This window comes from Haliotis cracherodii, unplaced genomic scaffold (assembly GCF_022045235.1).
Source record: "Haliotis cracherodii isolate W230 unplaced genomic scaffold, xgHalCrac1.p SCAF_17, whole genome shotgun sequence".
NCBI classification, from domain to species: Eukaryota; Metazoa; Mollusca; class Gastropoda; order Lepetellida; family Haliotidae; genus Haliotis; species Haliotis cracherodii.
The window spans coordinates 18443191-18466964 of NW_027266272.1; the positions used below are offsets into that span (position 1 = coordinate 18443191).

General features: G+C 41.3%; 2 protein-coding genes across 2 annotated transcripts; one reads left to right on the plus strand and one right to left on the minus strand.

Moving 5' to 3' along the window:
* Positions 1-1383: 1383 nt before the first annotated feature.
* On the minus strand, positions 1384-2688 carry LOC139464659 (uncharacterized). The gene has a single exon (XM_071246181.1). It carries the CDS (start codon positions 2686-2688, stop codon positions 1384-1386), a length of 1305 nt encoding a protein of 434 aa, XP_071102282.1.
* Positions 2689-14819: 12131 nt separating this feature from the next.
* On the plus strand, positions 14820-20936 carry LOC139464484 (carbonic anhydrase 2-like). The gene is made up of 7 exons (XM_071246011.1): positions 14820-14940; positions 16529-16693; positions 17105-17250; positions 18195-18287; positions 18868-18934; positions 19616-19767; positions 20826-20936. Exons 1-7 carry the CDS (start codon positions 14820-14822, stop codon positions 20934-20936), a joined length of 855 nt encoding a protein of 284 aa, XP_071102112.1.
* Positions 20937-23774: the final 2838 nt, after the last annotated feature.

Genomic DNA, 23774 nt, shown 5'->3' on the forward strand with positions numbered 1-23774 from the left:
AATGCTTCAGGAGTTGATAGTGTATACCATCAGCTCCTGTAGCAGTATCGTGAGCCTGATCAAGAGCAGTATGAAGCTCATGGATTGAAAATACTTCATTATAATCTTCCCCATTATCTGATTTAAAATTAATAGTTTTCTTTTCCTGCTGTTTTTGGTATATTTGGAATTTAGGTACATAGTTTGAGGAGGAAGAATGTTTTGCTAACGTTGCACCAAGTTTATTTGCAATATCCGATTTGTTAGTTAATAGGTCATCCCCATTCTTAAGGTGGTGGACGCTAGATTTGGAACCCTTACCTTTAATTTTCTGTATCATATTCCATACCTTAGACATGGGCGTCCGTGAATTTATTTTTGAAACATAATCACGCCAAGATTGGCGTTTATTATGTTTAAAAGTACGCCTGGCTTTAGCATTTGAAATTTTAAATTGATTCAAATTATGGACCATCGGATGGCGACGGAAATAACGCTCAGCCTTTTTCCGTGCCTTCCTAGCTTGCCTGCAGTCATTGTTAAACCATGGTTTACGGATGTCTGGATTTGCAGAGGACTTTGGAATACAATCATCAGCTATTTTGTACAGTTCATCAGTGAACACCGTAATAGAATCAGGAACATCAACAAAAAGGCCAGGATGTAATTTGCTCGTACACAGTAATTGGAACAAAGGCCAGTTAGCCTTTGTGAAGTTCCATCGTGATGATGGAGGAACGTCAGTTGGAATTATTGTTTGAAGAATAGTCGGGAAATGGTCACTTCCACAAAGGTCGTCGTGGACTGACCATTCGAATTCATTCAACAGATCGGAGTTGGTAAGTGATAAATCAAGAGAAGAATATGTGCCTGTTCCAGGATGTAAATAAGTTTTAGAGTTATCATTAAAGATGCATAAATCGTTGTTCGAAATGAAATCTTCTAATATCTTACCTTTACTGTTCGTGTCAGCACTACCCCAAAGTGGATTATGCCCATTCAAATCGCCCATAATGATACAGGGCTTGGGGAGCTGGTCATAGAGTGCCTGAAGATCAGTTTGGTGAAGAGTAGAAGATGGAGGTACATAAAGCGATCACAATGTGAAAACAATGTTGAGGCTTAAACGGACTGCAACAGCTTGAAGTGGAGTATTAAGTGGAACAGGGCTATGTATGACACCCTGCCTCACCAACACTGACGATCCTCCAGTAGCCCTAGGTCCTGGAGGAGAAAAGAAGTTATATGCATCATATTGCCTCAAATTGATTTTATCATTATCTTTAAAATACGTTTCTTGTAAACAAAATGCTGATGGTTTAAAATCCTGTATCAATAACTGTAAATCATTAAAATTATTCTTTAGTCCCCTGCAATTCCACTGAATAAGAGTATTGGAGCCATTCATGGAGGCTCAACTGGAGTTCTTGAGTGAGAGGGAGGTCCACTCCCACGAACCGGGAGTGAGGGACTGACCTCCATCGCTAGAGGCTCAAATGGATTATGAACCTCTACTGTGGTGTCAGCAAGAGAAGGCAATTCCAAGTGCTGGAGAGCCCTTATCTTTTTTAACTTCTTTTTTTCTGTTTTAGTCAGATGGGCTTCGCCCTGAATGTTTTTGGTGATTTTCACATGGCTGGGTTCTGATGGAGTTACCGTTTTCTGAGTTTGCAGAATCTGAGGTGCTGATGGTAGATGGTCTGTCTGGGAAGCTGAAGTAGATTTCATAGATTGAGATGTCTGTGCATCGTCGATGGTAAACTGGTCTTCTTTTACCCAAGAGATCAAAGTCTGGCAGGATGTAGAGGCTGTAGTAACTTTGAGAACTGGCGGCGGAGAAGAGACTGCAGCTGAATAAGTGATATTTGCGGGTGATTTTGATGGAAGTTGTACCAATTGTTTGGCAGCAGAGTAAGAAATATTTTGCGTGTGCTTCAGTTTTAAGATCTGTGATTCTGATACGAACACTGGACATGATTTGGATGAGGCCACATGCTCCCCGTCGCAGTTGGCACACTTGACATCATCTGTGCACTCGGAACCTTCGTGAATTCCACTGCAACGGAAGCATCTGGCCTTGCGAGTGCAAGTTTTTGCCCCGTGTCCAAACTGTTGACACTCGTAACACCGGAGAGGATTTGGAACATAAACCTCCACTCCGATGTTAAAGTAACCGGCTTTAATGGAATTTGGTATTTTAGCAAGACAAAAAGTAAAAAGATACGTGTTAGTGGGGATAAATTTTCCATCTTCTGATTTTCTGCTGAACCGCTTAACAGCAGTGACCCCTTGATGTTTCAATTCAGCAGCAATCTCTTCTTCTGCCATGTCAGAAAGACAGCGTGCGCGGTCCCTGACAATGCCTCTACTTGAATTCAGTGTCCTCTGCACCGAAACAACAACCTGGGTGTTAACAAACTGCTGTAGACCCAGCAGATTGACAGATTGTTGTCTCCGTGCACATTCCACAAGGATGGAACCAGAACGAAGACGTGTAACATTGGTAACTTCTCCACAGGCACTCTGAATGCCTTTCGAGATAGCGAAAGGATTTAGTTTTAAAGGATTGCCATCAGCAGATGCGATGACAATGAATCTCGGCCAAGAATCTGCAATCTCAGTTGATGTTTCTTCTTCGTCAGACGTTATAGAATCGACATGACGACGTTTATTTGTTTTGAAAGAACCAGATAGATTGTGGTGAGCCATGGTGTTATGTAGTGATTCGGCACCCCTGCTCCCCACCCGCCATCGAGTGTCAACAAGGACGATGTCACAGTGGAAGCCAACCTGCAACACCAGGGATACAGAGGTGTTATACTCCAGAAAATATAGACTTGAAAAGCTATGAGATCAAAAAGAATAAGCGTCAGGCTGGTTCGGCCCATAACACTTTCCCCAAGAAACACAGAATTCAGAGGTCTCTATCTCCAGATTGGCCCATGAGCCACCGCCTTCTGGCATACGACTCTAGGCAAACAGGAACAAAACAATGATTTTGATAACAAAGTTTAGCATGCGATTGTATTCTTAATAATATAGCCATGTATTTCATGCTAGGGCATGACGTGACCAGCCGATTGATAGAATCGGGCCAATTCTACCACCCGTCTAGGCGAAGTAAGGGTCGAAGTGGTGTGTTGGGCAATAGGAACACTTGTTCCTGGCTCCAATGCCCTCAACCACCAGAATCCCGTCCTCCGCCGACACAGGGGCGCAACCCACGGCAAACGGGTTGCCCAATTTGGTCGCCTTTTACGACCAGCAATGGGGTGCTGTGGACAAATTCTACCCCGAGTCCACACGGGGGAAGAGCTATTAGCGTTACCCAGCACTCACCACGGGGAGGTTGCTCTTCACGAGTGCCAAATGATGGGGACATTTCGAATGCATTATTGCCTGACCCAATGACGCAGCTCAGCTCTTGATGATAGCTTGAAGGAGGATGCGTAATGCATGTGGGAGGTAATCAAGATTGGTGTCAATCAATGCCATCTGCTCATTGTCGAGATACACATCAACATGTTTCGACATGGTCTCTACCTGTGTATGAATGTATCCTCCTCCAACTTTAATCAAACTGTACATGTCGGATTTGTCCACCTTTGCAACATTTTCATATGCCGTAAGAGATGCAATGTTAGGTTGTTGCCTGATAAGTTATGAATACCTTGTTCCCATAGTGATTCATGACTTCCCTTTTCAGCTGAGATGTAGTGTGTAGTTGATCATGACTCAGTGCACTTATTGACTTCATAATGTGATGCAAATTGTCCAAAGGAATCGTTTCATCATCATTCTCTTCCAAGTAATAAATGGCAATCTTAAATGCTGTCATCTAGGACATACACTTCAGTCGACCAAGTCTCCGTTTCTTTGGTGGAGCCTCCCCATGTTCAATATAAGCTGCAGGTATACTTGTCCCTCTCCGAAAATTCTTATCACAAGCATGGTGATTGATAGCTTCTTCAGCTGGTAGATTGTATATGGGCACAATACTTGACTGTACCATCTTGGTCCAATCATCTTGCCTGTTGACACAGTATGTTGCAGACATATGTTGAGTAACTGAAGAGCCATCGCACGGCTGAAGTACACTTCTATATGGATGTTTGTACAAGTACCACATAGAAAACAGCGAGTTTTAAAATTTAAGGCTTAAACATATGATCAAAAGGTTTCAGCTACTTTGATTGCCTTTGGATTTTTATGCATACTTCGACACTGTCTGTGTACCAACAGGCTACAGTTGTATATGATGTCTGGTGCATCGAATTTACAGCAGCATTTTGCTGTCAACTTCACATAATCCCGGGGTTTGTCCAGGTTAACTGATTCCATACATAGCAAACAAGTCGCCATCTGTGATCTACATAGGACACCTTCAGTTGAGAATAGTCACCTGCGAATAGTAACAGTTGATAGAAATATGGTTGACATGTGTCCAGATACAAATGTTGCTTTTCCGATTATAGCAAATGATTTTTGAGCTAAATGTCTTGATTATATCTTCTGAATTAACTTTTAATAAAGTTTCTGAGAAGCTAATACCATTTGAGAAAAATAACTGCTTCCCGGAGTTTGGATTATCTCCCTTGATTTTCCTTTAAACAAATGTTAATGTTAATTTTAAGGCTCTGTTTTAAATTTTATATTTATATTTGTTCATATTTTCATCAGTTATTCCTCTCTAGAGCCAATCAACTATATATTATACAAGTTTTCATTTTAGCTATAAAAGAAAAATAGCTTATACATACCTTTATGTTCTTGCGGTCTATCTTTAAAACATTGTATGCTCGGCCGCCATTTTGAAGAAGGGAATACTTTGGGTTTTTTCAATTATATTTGTTTCCAACTTGATTTTTTATGTGAAGACAATAAACTGCATGACTTTATATGCAAAACGTCAACATTATAATAAATCGGTTCATGTTCTGCAAGAATTACTGATATTAACAAATGTATGTACTTTTTCGTCATTTTGAAGCATTATTTTAAATTTCTATGTGAATTTTCCTTTCAAAATTGTTATTTATACATTCCTTTGCATTTATCCTGGCAAGCTAATATAGATAGACTCATCATAAATGGGTTTTTTGTTATTGGTTCCACGTTTATGACTATTATTACTTTTGTTGGCGGCCATCTTGGATTTGACCTATTTCCGGATGGTTCCCCATGTCCGATTTTGGTAAACTATTTTTTATTTCAATGTATAGGTGCCAAGGCACCAGAATCCAGCAATAAACCTTTTCCGTCAATTTTGTTGAACCTGGACCTTTTAATTACTGGACTAGTAGAAACATAATCGGGGCGAACCGGGATTCGAACCCACAATCATAGTTTTCTGACGTGCCCAAGGGACGCAACTCTGAACAGCGAATTAAGGCGTCTTAGGCGACTGGGCCGCCCGTGACCCACATTTAAATGATCTTATTTAATGACAACCGTCAAACAACATACATGTACTTCAAAACAAGATCCCTGGGTTGGAGTGTTGACGAAAATACAATTTTGGCACAGAATATTTGAAATGATCTTGACAAATATTTATCGCAGCACACGACATCAAGCAATCTAAACACCAGGGAAAAGTTAATCACTGCCTCGTCTGTATTTCTATGTATTTCGAGATTCCATGCATCTACACACGTTTGAGTGAGTGAGAGAGTTGGGTTTAACGCCGCTTTTAACAGTATTCCAGTTATATCACGGCGTGTCCGCTTAATGTGGGAGGAAAGTCCGAAGCGATGCAGGTCTCGGACGTTTACCACTTCGGTGAAACCCACGAGCACGGGTATGGTGCTGACAAACCTAGAAACATAATCGGGGCGAACCGGGATTCGAGCCCACAATCATAGGTTTCTGGCGTGCCCAAGGGACGTAACTCTGCACAGCGAATCTCGGCGCCTTAGACGACTGGGCCAAAACTCCATCTGAAACACATCTGATGTTTTGTGTTGGTTTGGTGTTTTAACGCCGCACTCATTAATATTCCACCTACATGACCACGACCAAACAGGCTCGGTGACGTTGTTAGCTGCGTGTCATCGTAACCAACGACACGGACCGTTGTACATAATATCGATCTCAGATCTCTTTGGCAACCAGACTCGATTATACCCGCCGTCACACAGCTAAAATATTGCGTTAAACAGCATAAAACAGGCCAAAATACGAGAAGTAATGGGCACTTTGTGCTATTCGAAGGACCGTCTTGCGATGCCTTTCTGGAGGAAAGTAGCCTGTAGCAAGAACAGGCATAATCGTGTTTAGTATTTTATTTGTTACTGGCCATTTATAACGTTTTCAGAATTATACTGCTGAGTGTGAATAGGCCGACACCTACACGATCCACGGCATAATCCAACTGAGTTAACACAGTAATACTCCAAATACGTCAAAAGTTGAAACGTATGAATTTAATTCCATCCAACGGTCCACCTTTAGAATTCAGGCGTCCGTTCCACAAAATGATCGTAGCGTTAAGGTTATGGCAACTCATATACTTTAACTTAGACCAACGACTGTCGTTGCGCTACCGTGCGATCGCCTTGTGGAACGGGGCCTTGCACCTCAAAGTTTACAATTACGTCACAATACCCGATGACGTAATTTGTGGAATTTTGGTGCAAGATCCTACGGCGAAACAATGCCATGTGACGTCAACCTAGCAACAAGGTTGCTGGGGTCATCGAGTGTGCATAAGCTCCTCTCAGTGATCTATCATCTCAACACGCAATGTCGTTGAATAAGCCAAGGGATGTTGAGAGCTTTCAATATTTGTTCTTGAAACGTGTTCTGAGAGTACATAAGTACGGTGGCCTATAAGGGACATGGAGTCTGTTTTTCAATATTTTGATGTTAACTTACTTTTATCTTAACCTTTAGCAAATTTACACAATCTGCCATACAAATATGTGATAAATCATGTATAAAAACATCCGAAAACATAGAAAATGTACTTTTAAGTAGGTTTTGAGCCACTGAAATGTGAAATGAAAATGTCAAAAACTAAAATGGAAATGTCAAAAACCAAAACGAAAAGGTCAAAAACTAAAATGAAAATGTCAAAAACACAAACGAAAACGTCCAAAACTAAAATGAATACACAGAAAACTATTTCCACCGCGGTGTAAATAGTTTTCACCTCGGTGTAAATATTATCACCGCGGTGGAAATAGTTTTCTGTATTTTCATTTTAGTTTTTGACATTTTCGATTTGTGTTTTTGACATTTTCATTTTAGTTTTTGACATTTTCGTTTCGTTTTTCAGCGATTCAATATCTTCTTTACACATGATTTATCACATATTTGTATGACAAATCGTTTTAATCTGCAAAAGGTTACGATAAATGTAAGTGAAATATCAAAATATGGAAAAACAGACTCCATGTCCCTTATGGGCCACCGTACATAAGCACGCGTTTTGGTATTACACAATGTGTAATACCGCTGTATGTTTATTAAACGGGTGATCTCTTCACGGGCAAGTAATAATCAATATCTGAATATTGGCTGAAATGTATGACGTTACAGCACGGGCTTGTCTTCAGTGTGTTTACTTCAGTGTGCCTTGAGTTGATTATGAAATATGAAACAACCGGTCCAAAAATAACCCTGCCCTCAGTTCATGTATGATTGCCTATAAATACGACGGGAAATGTCAAAACCCATGTAGATACTGATTTCAGCAGCCATGCGAAGAATAAGTCGCCCTCGCCCAAAGTTGCATAGTCATCAACGCATACATTTTTCAACCTGTAAACTGCTAACTAAATGTATGACATGCTACATTTTGAAAGATACAGATGTTCCCAAAATCAGGACTGGCAAGGGTGACCATCTATACATGTTTCAATTTGCTCGAAAATTGGTGGGCAATTATGCTGTACTGAAAAAATATATACACTTCAAAAACAAAAAAAGAAAGAAACGCAAAACGGATATTTTTGGCCATAAAAGCAAATTTGTACGGTTCAGGGTTTTTGATTGCCTGACATCTGCGTCAATCGAACAGTGCCAGTTCAACAACATGCCAGCCAAGATTAACAGAAGTACAAAGAAACATTGTCATAGGCCGCTTGCAGGCAGGGGAATCCCGATCAGCTGTAGCTAAGGTTTTCAATGTAGCGCCCAGCACCATCAAAAGGCTATGGGATTGGTTTCAACAGCATGGGTCAACACGTGATCGGGCAAGGTCGGGACGACCAAGAGTAAGCATCACCGCCCAAGATCGCTACATCCGACTGTGCCACATACGTGAAAGGACGACCACAGCCACCTCAACCGCATCCGAAATACCCGGACTGCACAGAATCTCCGACCAGACCATACGAAACCGTTTGAAAGCAGCAGGTCAACGCGTCGTATTGACCCGAAAAACATCGTCAACAACGACTGCATTGGTGTCGTGAACACAGGGTATGGCCTCAACTGCGATGGACGAATCAAGATTTCTTCTCCGTCGAGGGGATCGAAGAGCACGGGTCTATAGACGTCGGGGAAAACGTTACGCCGCACACTGCGTACAGTAAATGGACAGGTTTGGTGGGGGTAGCGTTATGATGTGGGCGGCTATCTCTCATCATGGCAAGACAGGTTTGGTCCATGTGCATGTCAATCTTACGGCTCAACGATACAGCAACGAAATTATCCTACCACATGTCCTCCCAATTGCAGCCAACGACAACAGTGTATTCCAACAGGACAACGATCGACCGCATACAGCACGGATCACAAGAGCCTGTCTACACAACAACAACGTTGATGCTCTCCCCTGGTCCTCCAGATCCCCAGATTTGAACCCGCTAGAGCACCTGTGGGATGAATTGGATAGACGGCTATGTCGACGTCAACCACAACCCCAGACGTTGCCACAGTTGGCTTTTGGGTTGCAGGCCGAGTGAGCTACCATTCCCCAGGATTTGATTCGCATACTCCTCTTTTCCATGGGCAGGAGATGTCAGGCCGCTATCGATTCCAACGGGGGACATACGCGTTATTGATGGTAGCTGACCTTAACATTGGACTTATCCTATGTATTGATAACTGAAATGACTACAATCACCAAGTGTACTCTCCACAACATTTTGGCTCAATACCTTGAACGGTTCCTCGTATAAAAGAGTATATATACTGAACCGCAAAAGAAACGTCACCCCAAGTAACATTGCATGAAAAGTTGTCATTTAAATATTTGGGTATTTTTTGTCAAAGTTTCTTAAATTTAACATTACCTTGTCCGGAAAAATGAAATTTGATGATAAAAAAACAAAGCAGATGACAATAAAACCGATCACACAAACGCATCAAGGCAACGGCCATGGTAGCCCAATGCACGTGAGTTCCGTGCAAATTGAAATGCACATGCGATCCCCCATTTCTTGCCCTATAAAAATCCACCCAGATCGGATAACATTCATTCGTTATTGAATTACTACCACATGCCAAGATTGACAAGAAATCAGCGACACGAAGCCCCTGGATGATTGCACGCTGGTCAATAATTGCAAGTAGCCAATACATTTCAAGTCCCCGCAAGGACCATATACAGGCTCCAGCAACGGCACCAGACCACCAACACTATAGATGACCGACCACGTAGTGGAAGACCAAGGGTCACCACCCGACATCAGGATCGTCAGATTATGCGACAGCATCTTGATCAAGATCACTTTGTTGCCGTTGCGGAAACTATTCGACAGACCATGGGGACATACCAGCGACACATTAGTGCGGACACCGTGCGTGGACGATTGACGAGCAGACACCATGCACTGTCACAGGCCACACCGAGGACCCATTCTGACACCACGTCATCGCCGGGACCGTCTTCAGTGGGTAACACAGCACCAGTATTGTCGCCACAAGCAGTGGAGAAGAGTCCTCTTCTTAGACGAGAGCCGTTACTGTCTCTCAACAGCAGATGGCAGAGAGAGAGAGTCTGGCGACACCTTGGGGAACAATATTCGGATGCTTGTGTTGTTGCGAGAGACTCTTGGGGTGGTCCGAGCATCATGGTGTGGGGTGGATTTGGTCTTGCACAGAGGGTCGGCCATGTGGTCTTCCAGAACATCGGTCAAGGGAGAGGCAATGGTGTCAGCTGCTCGGTACACTGATCAAGTCTTGAGACCACACGCCATACCTCATTTTGCACGTCGCCGCAACCACGAGTTTCATCATGATAACGCCCATGCCCACACTGTGGGAGCAACAGGACACGTCCTCCAGCAGAATGGCATCGGAACCATGCAGTGGCCTGCCCTCAGTCCCGATTTAAATCCGATTGAGCCCCTGTGGGACGAGATTCGAAGACGGCTGAATGACGTCCGACCAAGTCCGATAACTGCAGCTGAGCTGTGTCAGGCGTTCCTCAGAGTGTGGGCTCAAGTGCCTATGGCCTTCATCAACCGCCTCATCCATTCTATGTATCGACGTTGCACGGCAGTCATCAATGCACATGGCGGACACACGAGATACTGACTTGTGATGCCATTTTCTCAGAGGCTGGTGCTGTGTTTCACTTTAAGATCATTTGAAACTTAAATTTCAACCTTGATGATCAGTTTTGCAAGTTTCATCTTTTTAATATGTCTTAAAGTATGTTTACAATGTTTGGACAAATAAGGTTTCTCATATATCTATCAATAGTGACGTTTCTTTTGCCGTTCAGTTTGTATTGAAAAAAAACCCCATAATATATTCATATTGAGTGCTGCTCGATTAAACAAAACGTAAAACGTTATTATTAACATGCTAATTTCCCCATACACAATGGGAACATTAAACGCTCTTTGTAAATTTAAGGCAACATAATCCATCATATTGAGTTGGAATAATCAATTCACCTGTACAAACTTTGAATAATACAGTTCCATGTATTTTCATTATAGCGCTTCTTTGCCACGGTGGGATACCCTGTTATTTTCGCCTGGTAAGATCACATCACATCGTCAAATTGATAGTGATTCATAAACATGATTTGTTTGTGATTTATGGTCGCACTTAGCAATATTCCAGCTTTTGTACCCTGGTGTGTAAATCATTGAGTCTGTACCAGTCAATCCAGTGACTGACACCATGAGCATCGATCAACGTATTAAGGATACAATGGCATGTATCAACCAAGTCGCTGAGCCTGACCACCGCTCCAGTTAGTCGCATCATAGGGAAAAAAACAAAAGTTTGATGTACCTATATTCCTACCAGGGAGCCCCACGAGTGTTTAATTTGATATTGAATAAGTCCCGCTGCTGACTTAAAATGAGCAAATCACCTGTACAAACTTCGTCCATTTGCGAAATGTATATTGGACAAAATGTCGAAGAAAACTTAAAAATTCATAAATTCATAAAGTCATAAATTGGTGAGCTTAAATAAAGTATCGAAAAAATGTGTCATTGATTTCCAGCCTACACTGAACGTCCAAAATCATATCGACCAGCCTCGTCCACACCTGACTCACTTACCTTTTGTCGTGTTGCTTTCATTTATGAGCGACAACATCATCCATGAAGAAGCTGTTGTCTAGATCATGGGTAAGGTTCCTTCTATATAATATGTAAGCAGGTGTTTGCCTGAAATCTAGGAACTCTTTTAGCAGCAATGTATAGATCCTTGCTTATTATACATAGAAAAAGATAGATCGTTTATCATATATAAGTTAATCAATCGTATCCATGCACAAAACCATACTCTATTTTTGTAATCTTCTGTAATTTTGAATGCCACCTACGTTTTTGAGAGTATTCATAATGAAGTATGTGAGTGATCGGTTCTCCTTAAATATTCAATACATATGTAGCATGGTATCCTTGCGCTCATGTTTAAAGACGTATCAATAGATTATTCAAATTATATTACCTGAACAATGTTCCACTCGTGTTACTCCGATATACCTTCGTTAAACCCAATACCCTGAAACCTACGACTGTAAATAAACTATGTAACCAACTCGCGATATATGCACAACAGCAGTAGAAATATCCACAATCGAATCTCTAAAGATAATATTAACGGTATTTGTTCTACACTACTGCCTAGTGCTAAACTACATCGACAATAAGATACAAATGGGTCAGATAGAGTTATGCATAACCCAGCATAACTTGAATTAATACTGCACGTGGAAACACTTTATTCATCTTGATTATCAAGAGATATATCTGGGCTCTCCTGTGTGTGAGTTGTGTTTTGGGGTGATCCGAAGCATGGAAAGGGGAATCCCAGAGGGAGTCCACCATGTCAACTGATAATGAAATAAAGTATAATCGAACGACGCATGGACTTGGATTTTTATTATTCCAGACAAGGTGATTGAGTGAAAAAAGTCGGACATTCAGGGGCATCCTACAACTATTCAGGGGCTTATATTTAATACGATTAATTTAATTATTAAACATACGTTGGTGATTGTGACGTGTTATTCAGAGGCATTGTGGCTTATCTGACCATGATATGTTAACGAGAGACAATGTGGCCTATCTGACCATGAAACGTTATCTGGAGACAATGTGGCTTATCTGACCATGATATGTTAACGAAAGACAATGTGGCTTATCTGACAATGATACGTTATCTTGAGATAATGTGGCTTATCTGACCTTGATATTTTAAGTTGATGATATTGTGAGTTATCTGACCATGATATGTTAACGAGCAACAATGTGGCTTATCTGACCATGATATATTAAGTAGAGATGTTGTGGCTTATCTGACCATGATATGTTAAGTAGAGATACTGTGGCTTATCTGACCATGACATGTGAACTAGAGACAATGTGGCTTATCTGACCATGATATGTTAACTTGGGATATTGTGGCTTATCTGACCATGATATGTTAACTAGGGATATTGTGGCTTATCTGACCATGTTAAGTTAAGTAGAGATATTGTGGCTCATCTGACCATGATATGTTAAGTAGAGATATTGTGGCTTATCTGACCATGATATGTTAACTGGGGATATTGTGGCTTATCTGACCTGATATGTTAACCAGAGACAATGAGGCTTATCTTGCCATGACATCTTAACTGGAAACACTGTGGCTAATCTCACCATCATACTTTTGTTAACGAGAGACAATGAGGCTTATCTGATGACCATATGTTAACGAGAGACAGTGTGGTCATCATCATCTTCTTCTGATGATGATGATAGGCTAACAAGTGTTTGTGTAGCTCATTTGATGATTTCTTATTAAGTACAGACAAGAGTCAATGCAGCATCTTTGATGATGCCATATTAACTAGAGCCAAGGAGCCAAGAAGCATATTTGATGATGCCATATTGACTAGAGCCAAGGAACTAAAACATTTTTGATGATGCCATATTCACTAGGGACAAGATCAATGTAGCATATTTGGTGATGCCATATTAACTAGGGACAAGGAACCAATAAGCATATTTGATGATGCCACATAAACGAGAGACAAGGATCAATGTAGCATATTTGATGATGCCATATTGACCAGAGCCAAGGAACTAAAACATTTTTGATGATGCCATATTAACTAGAGACAAGGAACTAAGAATCATATTTGATGATGCCATATTGAATAGAGCCAAGGAACAAAAACATTTTTGATGATGCCATATTCACTAGGGACAAGATCAATGTAGCATATTTGATGATGCCATATTAACTAGGGACAAGGAACCAATAAGCATATTTGATGATGCCATATTAACTAGGGACAAGGAACCAAGAAGCATATTTGATGATGCCACATAAACGAGAGACAAGGATCAATGTAGCATATTTGATGATGCCATATTGACCAGAGCCAAGGAACTAAGAAGCATTTTTGATGATGCCATATTAACTAGGGACAAGGAACCAAGAAGCATATTTGATGATGCCATATATTGACTAGAGAAAATGGACTATGTAGTAAATTTGTCGATGCCAGTTTGAATGGAGATAGGGAACACAAAAAAGCATATTTGATGATGCAATATATAAACTAAAGACAAGAATCAATGCAGCATCTTTGATAATGCTATATCAACTGGAGGAAAGGAGTCAAGAAGCATATTTGATGATGTATATCTGACTAGGGACAAGACGCCAAGAAGCATATTTGATGATGCCACATTAGCTAGGGACAAGGATCAATGTAGCATATTTGATGATGTCATAATAACAAGAGACAATGAACTAAGAAGCATATTTGATGATGCCATATTGACTAGAGAAAATGGACTATATAGCAAATATGGCGATGACAGTTTGTATGGAGATAAGGAACAAAAAAGCATATTTGATGATGCCATATATTGACTGGAGAAAACTGACTGAGTAGCAAAGTTGATGACTATGTACATGATGACTATGTAGCTTATGAGATGAGACTATAGTGCAATTTACATTGCTTTTGGAACTGAAATAAACATTTTGTTGCACGAAATTGCATAGAAATATTTAGGATTGAGAACCCCATTTCTTCTGCTGCATTGGCAAAACTGTAAACGTCTAAATCACATTTGCTACACTGATAAAAATAGCAAGGTAAGTGGTTCCGTGGCTTGTTGTAATACTCATGATCCTGAAAGGCATGTGATATGCCAGTGCAGCCTTACCTTCAAATAAATATGGACGACATCACATTACCTATACCTGTGAACCGGATATACCAGCATTTCGTGATTTAAGAATATAAACAGTTTGATTAATGAGTCTTATATGCTATGTGGATGTTATTTCACTATTTACTCAGATCAGTCTAACATACAACCCATCTGTTGCAGAGTTTATATTACCCACTATCTGGTATATATATACCCCTGCCTGCACCGTGCTACTCCATTCTACACAGACACTGACGAGTAAAGATGCTGATTCCGATTGTTGTCCTGGTTGTCGCGACCAACGTCTATGTGGCTGCCGAGAGCGCCCTGTGCCCTGTACCTCAACATAAAGTGCATTTCGACTACCACATTGGATCGGAGGATGGTAAGTTGATTTCATCCGACAATATTCTTGTAAGGTAGACTAATTCAACAATGACTTAAATCATGCATTCTGATCGGTCTGCCAGTGTTATCATATCGACGTGGGGCCATGACATTACTCATGACCGCATCACTGCAAAAGAATATGTTTACGTAAAAGCAATTCTTTCACAAACCCAACGTTCTAGTCACAACTACGTAGCTTGACATCTACTCCTCAGAGCGTCACAATGCTTGGGCGTCCTTGTCTGGAGAACCTTAGCGCCATCATAGTCTTTTAAGACTAAACATCGCAAGGGTCGCAACACTTTCTCAATGGATGGCTGTTTGAATGTGTACAGGATATCTGATCTGGAGTATTTCATTGTCTCACATTGAAGAAGGTTAAATATTGTGAAAATTGTGGTTTGGGTATACGAATGACAACACACGTGAGTTGTAACACATCGGCCTTTGATCCTTGCATTTTCGACCAATAAACCTTGTGTTTGAAAATAAACACCACCAATGCAACATCACTCATCATTCGCGTTTATTTTCTCACTTGGTCATGGTACAATGGAGATGTCCCTGACTTTTTAATTTAAAGATTTCGAACTTCACAGGTCTGGATCGACTGCAAATATTACAATTGGTTCAATTATCCGAAGCATTAAAAATAGGTGAGGTGAGGTGAAATGGGGTTTAACGTCGCGTCCAAGATTATTGCACTTATATAGCGACGTGCATGTACGTGTGTGTGTTTGTGTGGCTGCTTGTACTAGTCCGGACTGTTGCCGATTTATAGTGCTAGCCAACTGAGATACCATGCCGCAGTTTAACATGAATATCCCACTCAGACACAGTATACTGACTCCGAGCCGACCAGTCCTTGTTTTAGCCCCTTAATGCCGAGCGCCATACAGGGTAACAACAAGTACCATCTTTTGGTATGACGCCATTAAAAATAGATGTTGACGGATATGCAGTATATGTAATGACACTGAGGTGTTCCTAATATAGATTATATGCAGAGTTGAATTGCTTGTTGATACATTAAATATATTATAGCGTCATATATGTGCCTCAAAATTGTTTTTTCGGTTCGAATCTCAGATTATTTTCGTTTGTCCTTACCATACCCGTACTCGTGGGATTCACCAAAGAGGTAAACGTCTCGGACCTTAATTGATTAGGGTTTCCTCCCGCATCCAGCGGATACGCTGTGATATAACTGGAATAATGTTAAAAGCGGCGTTAAACCAAACTTACTCACTCACTTACGACAGCGTTGCTGGGGACCAATAGTCTTACCCGGAATACCAAATTCGCTATTGGTAGTGGTCTGCAGCAACCGATGTTTGTTGTAAGAGGCGAGTAACAGGATCGAGTGGTCAGGCTCGCTGACTTGGTTGGTGCGTGTTCTCATATCCCAATTGCATAGATCGATGCTCATGATGTCAATCACTGAACTGTCTGGTCCAGACGCGATTATTTACAGACCGCTATCATATTGCTGAGGAATGTCATTTACCGCGTTGCAGCAACGTTTTTAATTCTATAGCTTTAAGCTTCTATAGCTTTAAGCCACACTTTCTCCCTATGTTCAGATCCTAATCACTGGTTCGATCTGGACAAGGACACCCACTGCTGTGACGGGTCTAAACAGTCTCCCATTGACATCAGGACTCAAGGAGCAAAGTGTGCCAAGCTGGGCCGCATCCAGTACGAACCCAAACCACAAGGACAAATATCTGGCAATCTGAAAAGAAATGGTAAGAATTCATATTTATTTGTTTAAGCTACTTATCAAACGACAATTATAATTCCGTAAACACCTCTTGTGACGCCACAATATGTTGCTATCCAGATAATGTAAAAGGGCTCCATATTCAAGTGTGTTACTTGTATATCTCCATTCCGTTATGCTACATACCCTTTATTCTATTCCCTACCATTGCTTATTTTGGATTCGATTCGTATTGCCTGATGCTGAAAACAAACAAATTACTCCCTTGAGAGACATTCTCGGCTAAATTAGATATAGGGCGGTGAAGCGATACTTCCCCGATGTAGCTACATTGTGCCGAATTGGGCCAGGGTTGTTATCAGAATAAGATGTAGATATAATGCACTGTATAACCGAGGATGTCTTTGTCAAAGCCCTAACACCCATTTGACTGCAGGCCATGGTGCGAGTCTTGCCTTCTTCGCAAAAAATCGCCTCGTGACGAAGGACATGCCTTTCACTGACGGCGAGTACGTCCTGGACTCAATGCACTTCCACTCTCCCTCGGAACATCTCGTCAACGGCAAGCACTACGATGGGGAGGTAAGGGCACACCAATTCCGATTGTTGTACTTTTAACTATCTTTTCAGAAGTGAAGTGATGGCGATTTCAATGTAATAAGAAAATAAAAAAGGTCCAAATCAAGTGGGGTAGTCGAGTGGTTTAAACATATTCGTCTGGCAGAATTCGATTACTCACATAGCACAATGCATGAAACCTATGTCTGATTTCCGCTGCCGTTATACTGTTGAAATATTGCTAAAGATGGCATAAAACAGTAGTCACTCACTCTTCTAATCAAAGGAAGCCGCTCTATTACCCTGAAAACATTTTCAGAAGTGAAGAGATGGCGATTGCAATGTAGTAAGAAAATAAAAAGGCTTATTGAAATGACATCAAGTGTTTCATTGAACATTTGCTTGTTCACCATCTTCACATCGTGATTTGTTTGAATGTTCAATTGAACCTCTTCATAACATACTGTCCAAGTCCAGTGGGTTGCCGAGTGGTCTCGCCGAATGCGAAAGAACATTTTCAAGAATGTGCCACTTTGTCTGTCCTCATGCTCGGGAATGTCTGGTTCGATTCCCGACATGGGTACAATGTGTGAAGCCAATTTCTGGTGTCCTCCGCCATGATATTGCTTGAATATTGCTAAAAGCAGCGTAAAACCATACTCACTCACTCACTCGTGAATGTCAGGTTCATCTGTTTCACAATTTTGAACAATTTTATTCACCAATACTGACCGCCAGACCCATTTAATCGCCTAGGTTGCTTGGGACCTATATCCTTACTCGGAATATCTCTCGATCAGAGATGATATTATACGAGGAGTCAGTAACATGTATCTCCTCGTTTTATTTAATACCAATGTATGCTATGCTAACGCAGATTCCTTTTTTGATTGATTCATGTCATATGTCAGTTTGGGCACATTTATTTTATGATGCTATATAAGAAATATACATTGTCGTGGTTGTAGTTGCATATGGTTCACTACAAGAAGGAGTATGGCAGTGTTGGGGCGGCTGTAGGCAAGGAAGACGGCTTGGCAGTCATTGGAGTGTTCCTGGAGGTAAGATGTTTGAACTCACCCTGGACCATGACAAACTCTGCATGTGTGCATTGTTAGCATCAACTCCGATTAAAAGAAAAAGCATGTTCATAAAAAAATAAACCTCTGTCTGTGAATGTGCAGGCATGTTGAATTCTGAGGCATGCTTTTCCCATGTCTCGAAAGTTTGACATTTGGATATGCTCATTTGTCAGCTGGTTGCTCAGTTTGAATATTTTACATATACTTGATTTGAAAACTGCACACTATTTTAGAGGAAAGCTATCGTGTCACTGCAACTTGTTTTGTATGCATACGCTGTAGGTTTTTTCCACTGATGTCTTGTTTCAACGTTAACTATAGTGTTGTATTATGAGAAATACATACATTATTGTTTTCGTCAAATAGATTTTCATATAAAATAAATAAGAGCATTAAAATGTCACCCGGTCCTTTCATTGAAACAGAACATGTAGTTAATAATCCCATTTAGTATGTTATATATTTAATGGTATTAAAATAATTTGAGGCCAATGTAACTGAAGAAGTAGTGTTATTGTTTGTATCGTGACACAGTCTCATTCCGATAACCTTCCCGCAGGTAACAGGGGCGTCGGAAGATACTGCTTTCAACAGGTTTGTGGAAGGAGTGGCGAAACTGAAAGGCGGTAGGTATATGGCACAAGGGACATATTAAGATTTGATCTGGCGTTAATCACGTCTAGCGGTTTGTAAACGGTTTATGGTGGTTGTATTCAATGGGGCATTTGTAAGTTTTTTTTAGCCACAATGGTATGAGATTAATCTGAAAGGAATGTTAGCATTCTCTAAAACACATCATGTCTTTGTTCATTCAGCAATATTCCATGTATGTTACATGTAAATAAGCAATTGAATACACAAACATCAAGTCAAAAGGTAATATAGAGGAATTATAATCAAATATCTATCACTGCATGGGCTAAATCCTTAGTACACGATTTGTAAGTTTCAAATGGATATCTCTGAAAATATGTATTCCCGATTTAAAACGTCATAAAATGGGCTTAGCTGTTCCACATCCATAGGAACTATATATTATTGTGTTTTTTCCCTGATCATATCAACTTTCAGAGCGTTGCTTAAAGCGTTGGCCCGGGCCGCTGATGACCCGGGTTTAATACTCATGTGGGGAAAGTTTGGAAGCCCATTTCTGGTGTCCTTCGGCGTGATAATCCTGGAATATTGCTAAAAGACTCGTAAAACCACATTCACTTTCCATCGTGATAATATATTGTGAAACAGAGATGACTGATGATATAGACTTATCTTCTTCAGTATTGTGATGTACTTCTGTTGCCATGATGTAGATGAACCTGAAGAAATGAGTCTGGACCCCCGCGAGCTGCTGATTCTTGATGACGATTACTTCACCTACAAGGGTTCGCTTACCACCCCACCCTGTTCGGAGTCTGTCCGATGGGTTGTTATGGAACTGCCTATTCTCATCACAAAAGATAGGGTAAGATTTCTTTTGTTTTGCGTGTTATCTAACGCTTCACACAGCAATATTCCCGCTGTGTGATGGTGACCTGTAAATAATCGAGTACAGAATCAAGGACCAGACAATGATGAACAACGATCCTCGCCTTCGGTTTGGATGACATGTTGACAATCAAGCCTGACCACCCGATTCAATAAGTCGCCTCTTGCGAGAAACAGGTGTTACCGGCGACCAATTATAACCCTGAATCCCCCTTGTTGGCGAATGTTCATTTGAAACATTTCGTTAAAAAGTTAATAAGGGATATGTAAGCCTGTTGCGTGTCATTGGCTTCATGATATCTATAGCTGATCGATTTCAACCTTGTTTCGTAATATTCAAAATAATTGGAACACTTAAAACATTATTAAATTCCACTCTGTTTAGTTGGAGGTTAAACATTGACCAATATATGTTGCTGGAGACCATTTATGACCCTGAATCCCCATGGCGGCTCAGAGTAAGAATCCTAATGTTGATTTGAAACATTTCGTTAATTACAAGACGGACACGTAAGCCCGTGGCGTATCATTGGCTTCATTGTATTTACAACAGATCCCTCACAACGTTGTTTCATATTAATCAATATAATTGGAACACTTAAAACATTATTAAACGCCACTCTGTTTTCTCAGAGGTTAAACATTGAAATTTTATTACAGGTAAATCTTCGAAATATTTCACTCAGTTACACAGTTCAAAATAGACCTCAACACCAAGTGTCCTGTCAATGCGGGAGTGAGGGAGTGAGGTTTGAACAAAATAACAATTATATAACCTTGTGCCAACAAATGTGGAAGGAAAGTCACAGAGGTCGAAGACATGTACCACGTTTATAATGCTGACAATTGAATGGTCACAATCAAGGATAAATGGGATTCAGACCCACAACGATCGGATGGTGGTGTGGTCAAGGGGCGCAACCCGCTCCAAAGACGTCCTGATTAACAAATTGATAGGCCCCTGTCGCAGGGATCGATACATATCCACATCAGTCGATGGTGATTCTAACCTGATACATTGTTGCTTTCTTATAGCTTCGCGTGCTGAGGGATGTTCCAGTCAGTGACGGTAAACCCCTCTATGTTGATACAAACGTCAGACCACATCAACCGCTCAACGGCCGCCCCGTCTACCTCTCATGCTGATGGACACGACGTCTGTGTATTGAAACGAGACCTAAAACCTACCATTGAATTATTCATAATCATGTACCCAGCTCAAATAAAAAACTGTCACGAACAATGAACACGTGTTTCTCTATTCTGTTTAACAAGAACCAGCCTTGTTATACTAAGTGGAAGCTTGGTGACCCCATCATAACCCATTTGCGTGCCTCAATGCTCATGGTGTCAGTCGCTTTATTGTCTGGTCCAGATTCATTTAACTGAATGGATTGGTTGTCAGGGTCGGTGACCTGGTTGATTGTATGTCATCATATACCAGTTGCTTGCATCTGTTTTTATGGTGGCATTGACTGGATTGTTTGGTCAAGACTCAAATAGCTATAGAACGCCGTAATATATCAAGATTATTGTTGATTTCGGCGTCCAAAAACAACTTTTGAGTCGTATTACGCTCAATGAAATTTTTGTGAGAAAGAGCATGCACAATTGCTCCTTAAAATTTGTGAAATGTGGACACTAAAGGCTGGAGCTGCTGGAATATAAGCTCCATGCAGGGAAGGGCTTCATGGTCACTGAATTTGTATGCAAAAAGCTAAATAAGAAACAGATGAGGCGGTTACACTGGTCTCTTTTATCTATTTCTTCGGTTGGTTGGGGCAGTCGGGTAGCCTAGTGGTTAAAGCGTTCGCTCGTCACGCCGAAGACCCGGGTTCGATTCCCGACATGGGTACAATATGTGAAGCCCATTACTGGTGTCCCCCGCCGTGATATTGCTGGAATATTGCTAAAAGCGGCGTAAAACCATACTCACTTACTCACTCTTCGGTTGGTAAAGTTTGGGCAACAGAGCAAGTCAATGATCAAAGCATTACCAAAAGGTATATTTTACAGGCTCTTCCAGAAGTTTTAACTGTTCAATGTATTCTTCACATGTAAATGAGTAAGTGGGATTCAACGCCGCTTTTAACAGCTTTTCCAGTTATGTCAGGGCGTGTCAGCTTAATGTGGGAGGAGGAATGCCAGATGTGATTCAGGTCTCAGACGTTTACCACTTTGGTGAAACCCACAAGATCGAGTATGGTGCTGACAGACCTGGAAATATAATCAGGACGAGGTCATAATCATAGGATTATGACCTGCCCAAGGGACGCAACTCCGAACAGAGAATTAAGGCGTCTTAGGCGACTGGTGAACCCGTGCCCCACGTGTAAATGATCTTGAAGCTCATTTTATGACAACCATCATACGGCATACTTCACAACAAGACCTCTGATTTGAGGGGTTGGTGAATGTACATATTTGGCACAGAACATTTAAAATAAACTTGACAAATATTTACCGCAGCACACGACATCAAGCAATCTAAACATCGGGAGAAACACTAATGACTATACCTCTTCTGTAGGTAGGGTTTGGAAACATTTACCCACGTTTTGAAAACACCTGTTGACACATGAGTCGATGGTGTATGTTTGTTCGGTGTTTTAACGCCGCAATCAGCAATATGCCAGCAACATGATCATAACCAAACATAACTGTGACTAATATTATGAGCAACGATTAACGCCGTAGGGGTACGATGACAAGCAATCAGGAATTCTTGGAATGGCATATGATACACATAGAGAAGAGAATATATGGATGTCACTTCTTTTTTTATGAAGAAAATAATCCTCACAATGAAGAAGTTGACATCCGTAAATTCTCTTCCTCAAGTCACCAAGCCCAGCTGCAGCTATCTTATGCATTAAGTCGTCTCTTACGACCAACAAGGCTGCTTGGGAACATATTTAGTTCCAGTCAGGCTCGCGTTTCAGTCTGAACATGATGGCTCGCGTTTCAGTCTGAACATGATGGCTCGCGTTTCAGTCTGAACATGATGGCTCGCGTTTCAGTCTGAATAGGATGGTTCGCGTTTCAGTCTGAATAGGATGGCTCGCGTTTCAGCCTGAACATGATGGCTCCCGTTTCAGCCTGAATATGATGGCTCCCGTTTCAGTCTGAACATGATGGCTCGCGTTTCAGCCTGAATATGATGGCTCGCGTTTCAGTCTGAACATGATGGCTCGCGTTTCAGTCTGAACATGATGGCTCGCGTTTCAGTCTGAATATGATGGCTCGCGTTTCAGTCTGAACATGATGGCTCGCGTTTCAGTCTGAACATGATGGTTCGCGTTTCAGCCTGAACATGATGGCTCGCGTTTCAGTCTGAACATGATGGCTCGCGTTTCAGTCTGAACATGATGGCTCGTGTTTCAGTCTGAACATGATGGCTCGCGTTTCAGTCTGAACATGAAGGCTCGCGTTTCAGTCTGAATAGGATGGTTCGCGTTTCAGTCTGAATAGGATGGCTCGCGTTTCAGCATGAACATGGTGGCTCCCGTTTCAGCCTGAATAATATGATGGCTCCCGTTTCAGTCTGAACATGATGGCTCGCGTTTCAGCCTGAATATGATGGCTCGCGTTTCAGTCTGAACATGATGGCTCGCGTTTCAGTCTGAACATGATGGCTCGCGTTTCAGTCTGAATAGGATGGCTCGCGTTTCAGTCTGAATAGGGTGGTTCTCGTTTCAGCCTGAATATGATGGCTCGCGTTTCAGTCTGAATAGGATGGCTCGCGTTTCAGTCTGAATAGGATGGCTCGCGTTTCAGTCTGAACATAATAGCTCGAGTTTCAGTCTGAACTGTATGGCTCGCGTTTCAGCCTGAACATGGTGTCCCCTACCGTGATATTGTTGGAATATTGTTAAAAACGGCGTAAAACCTCACTCACTCACTCCCTCACTCACTCCTTTGCATACTATGATTACCATTACTTTCGAAATAAAACAAAATGCAAAATGCCAAACATTTCACTAC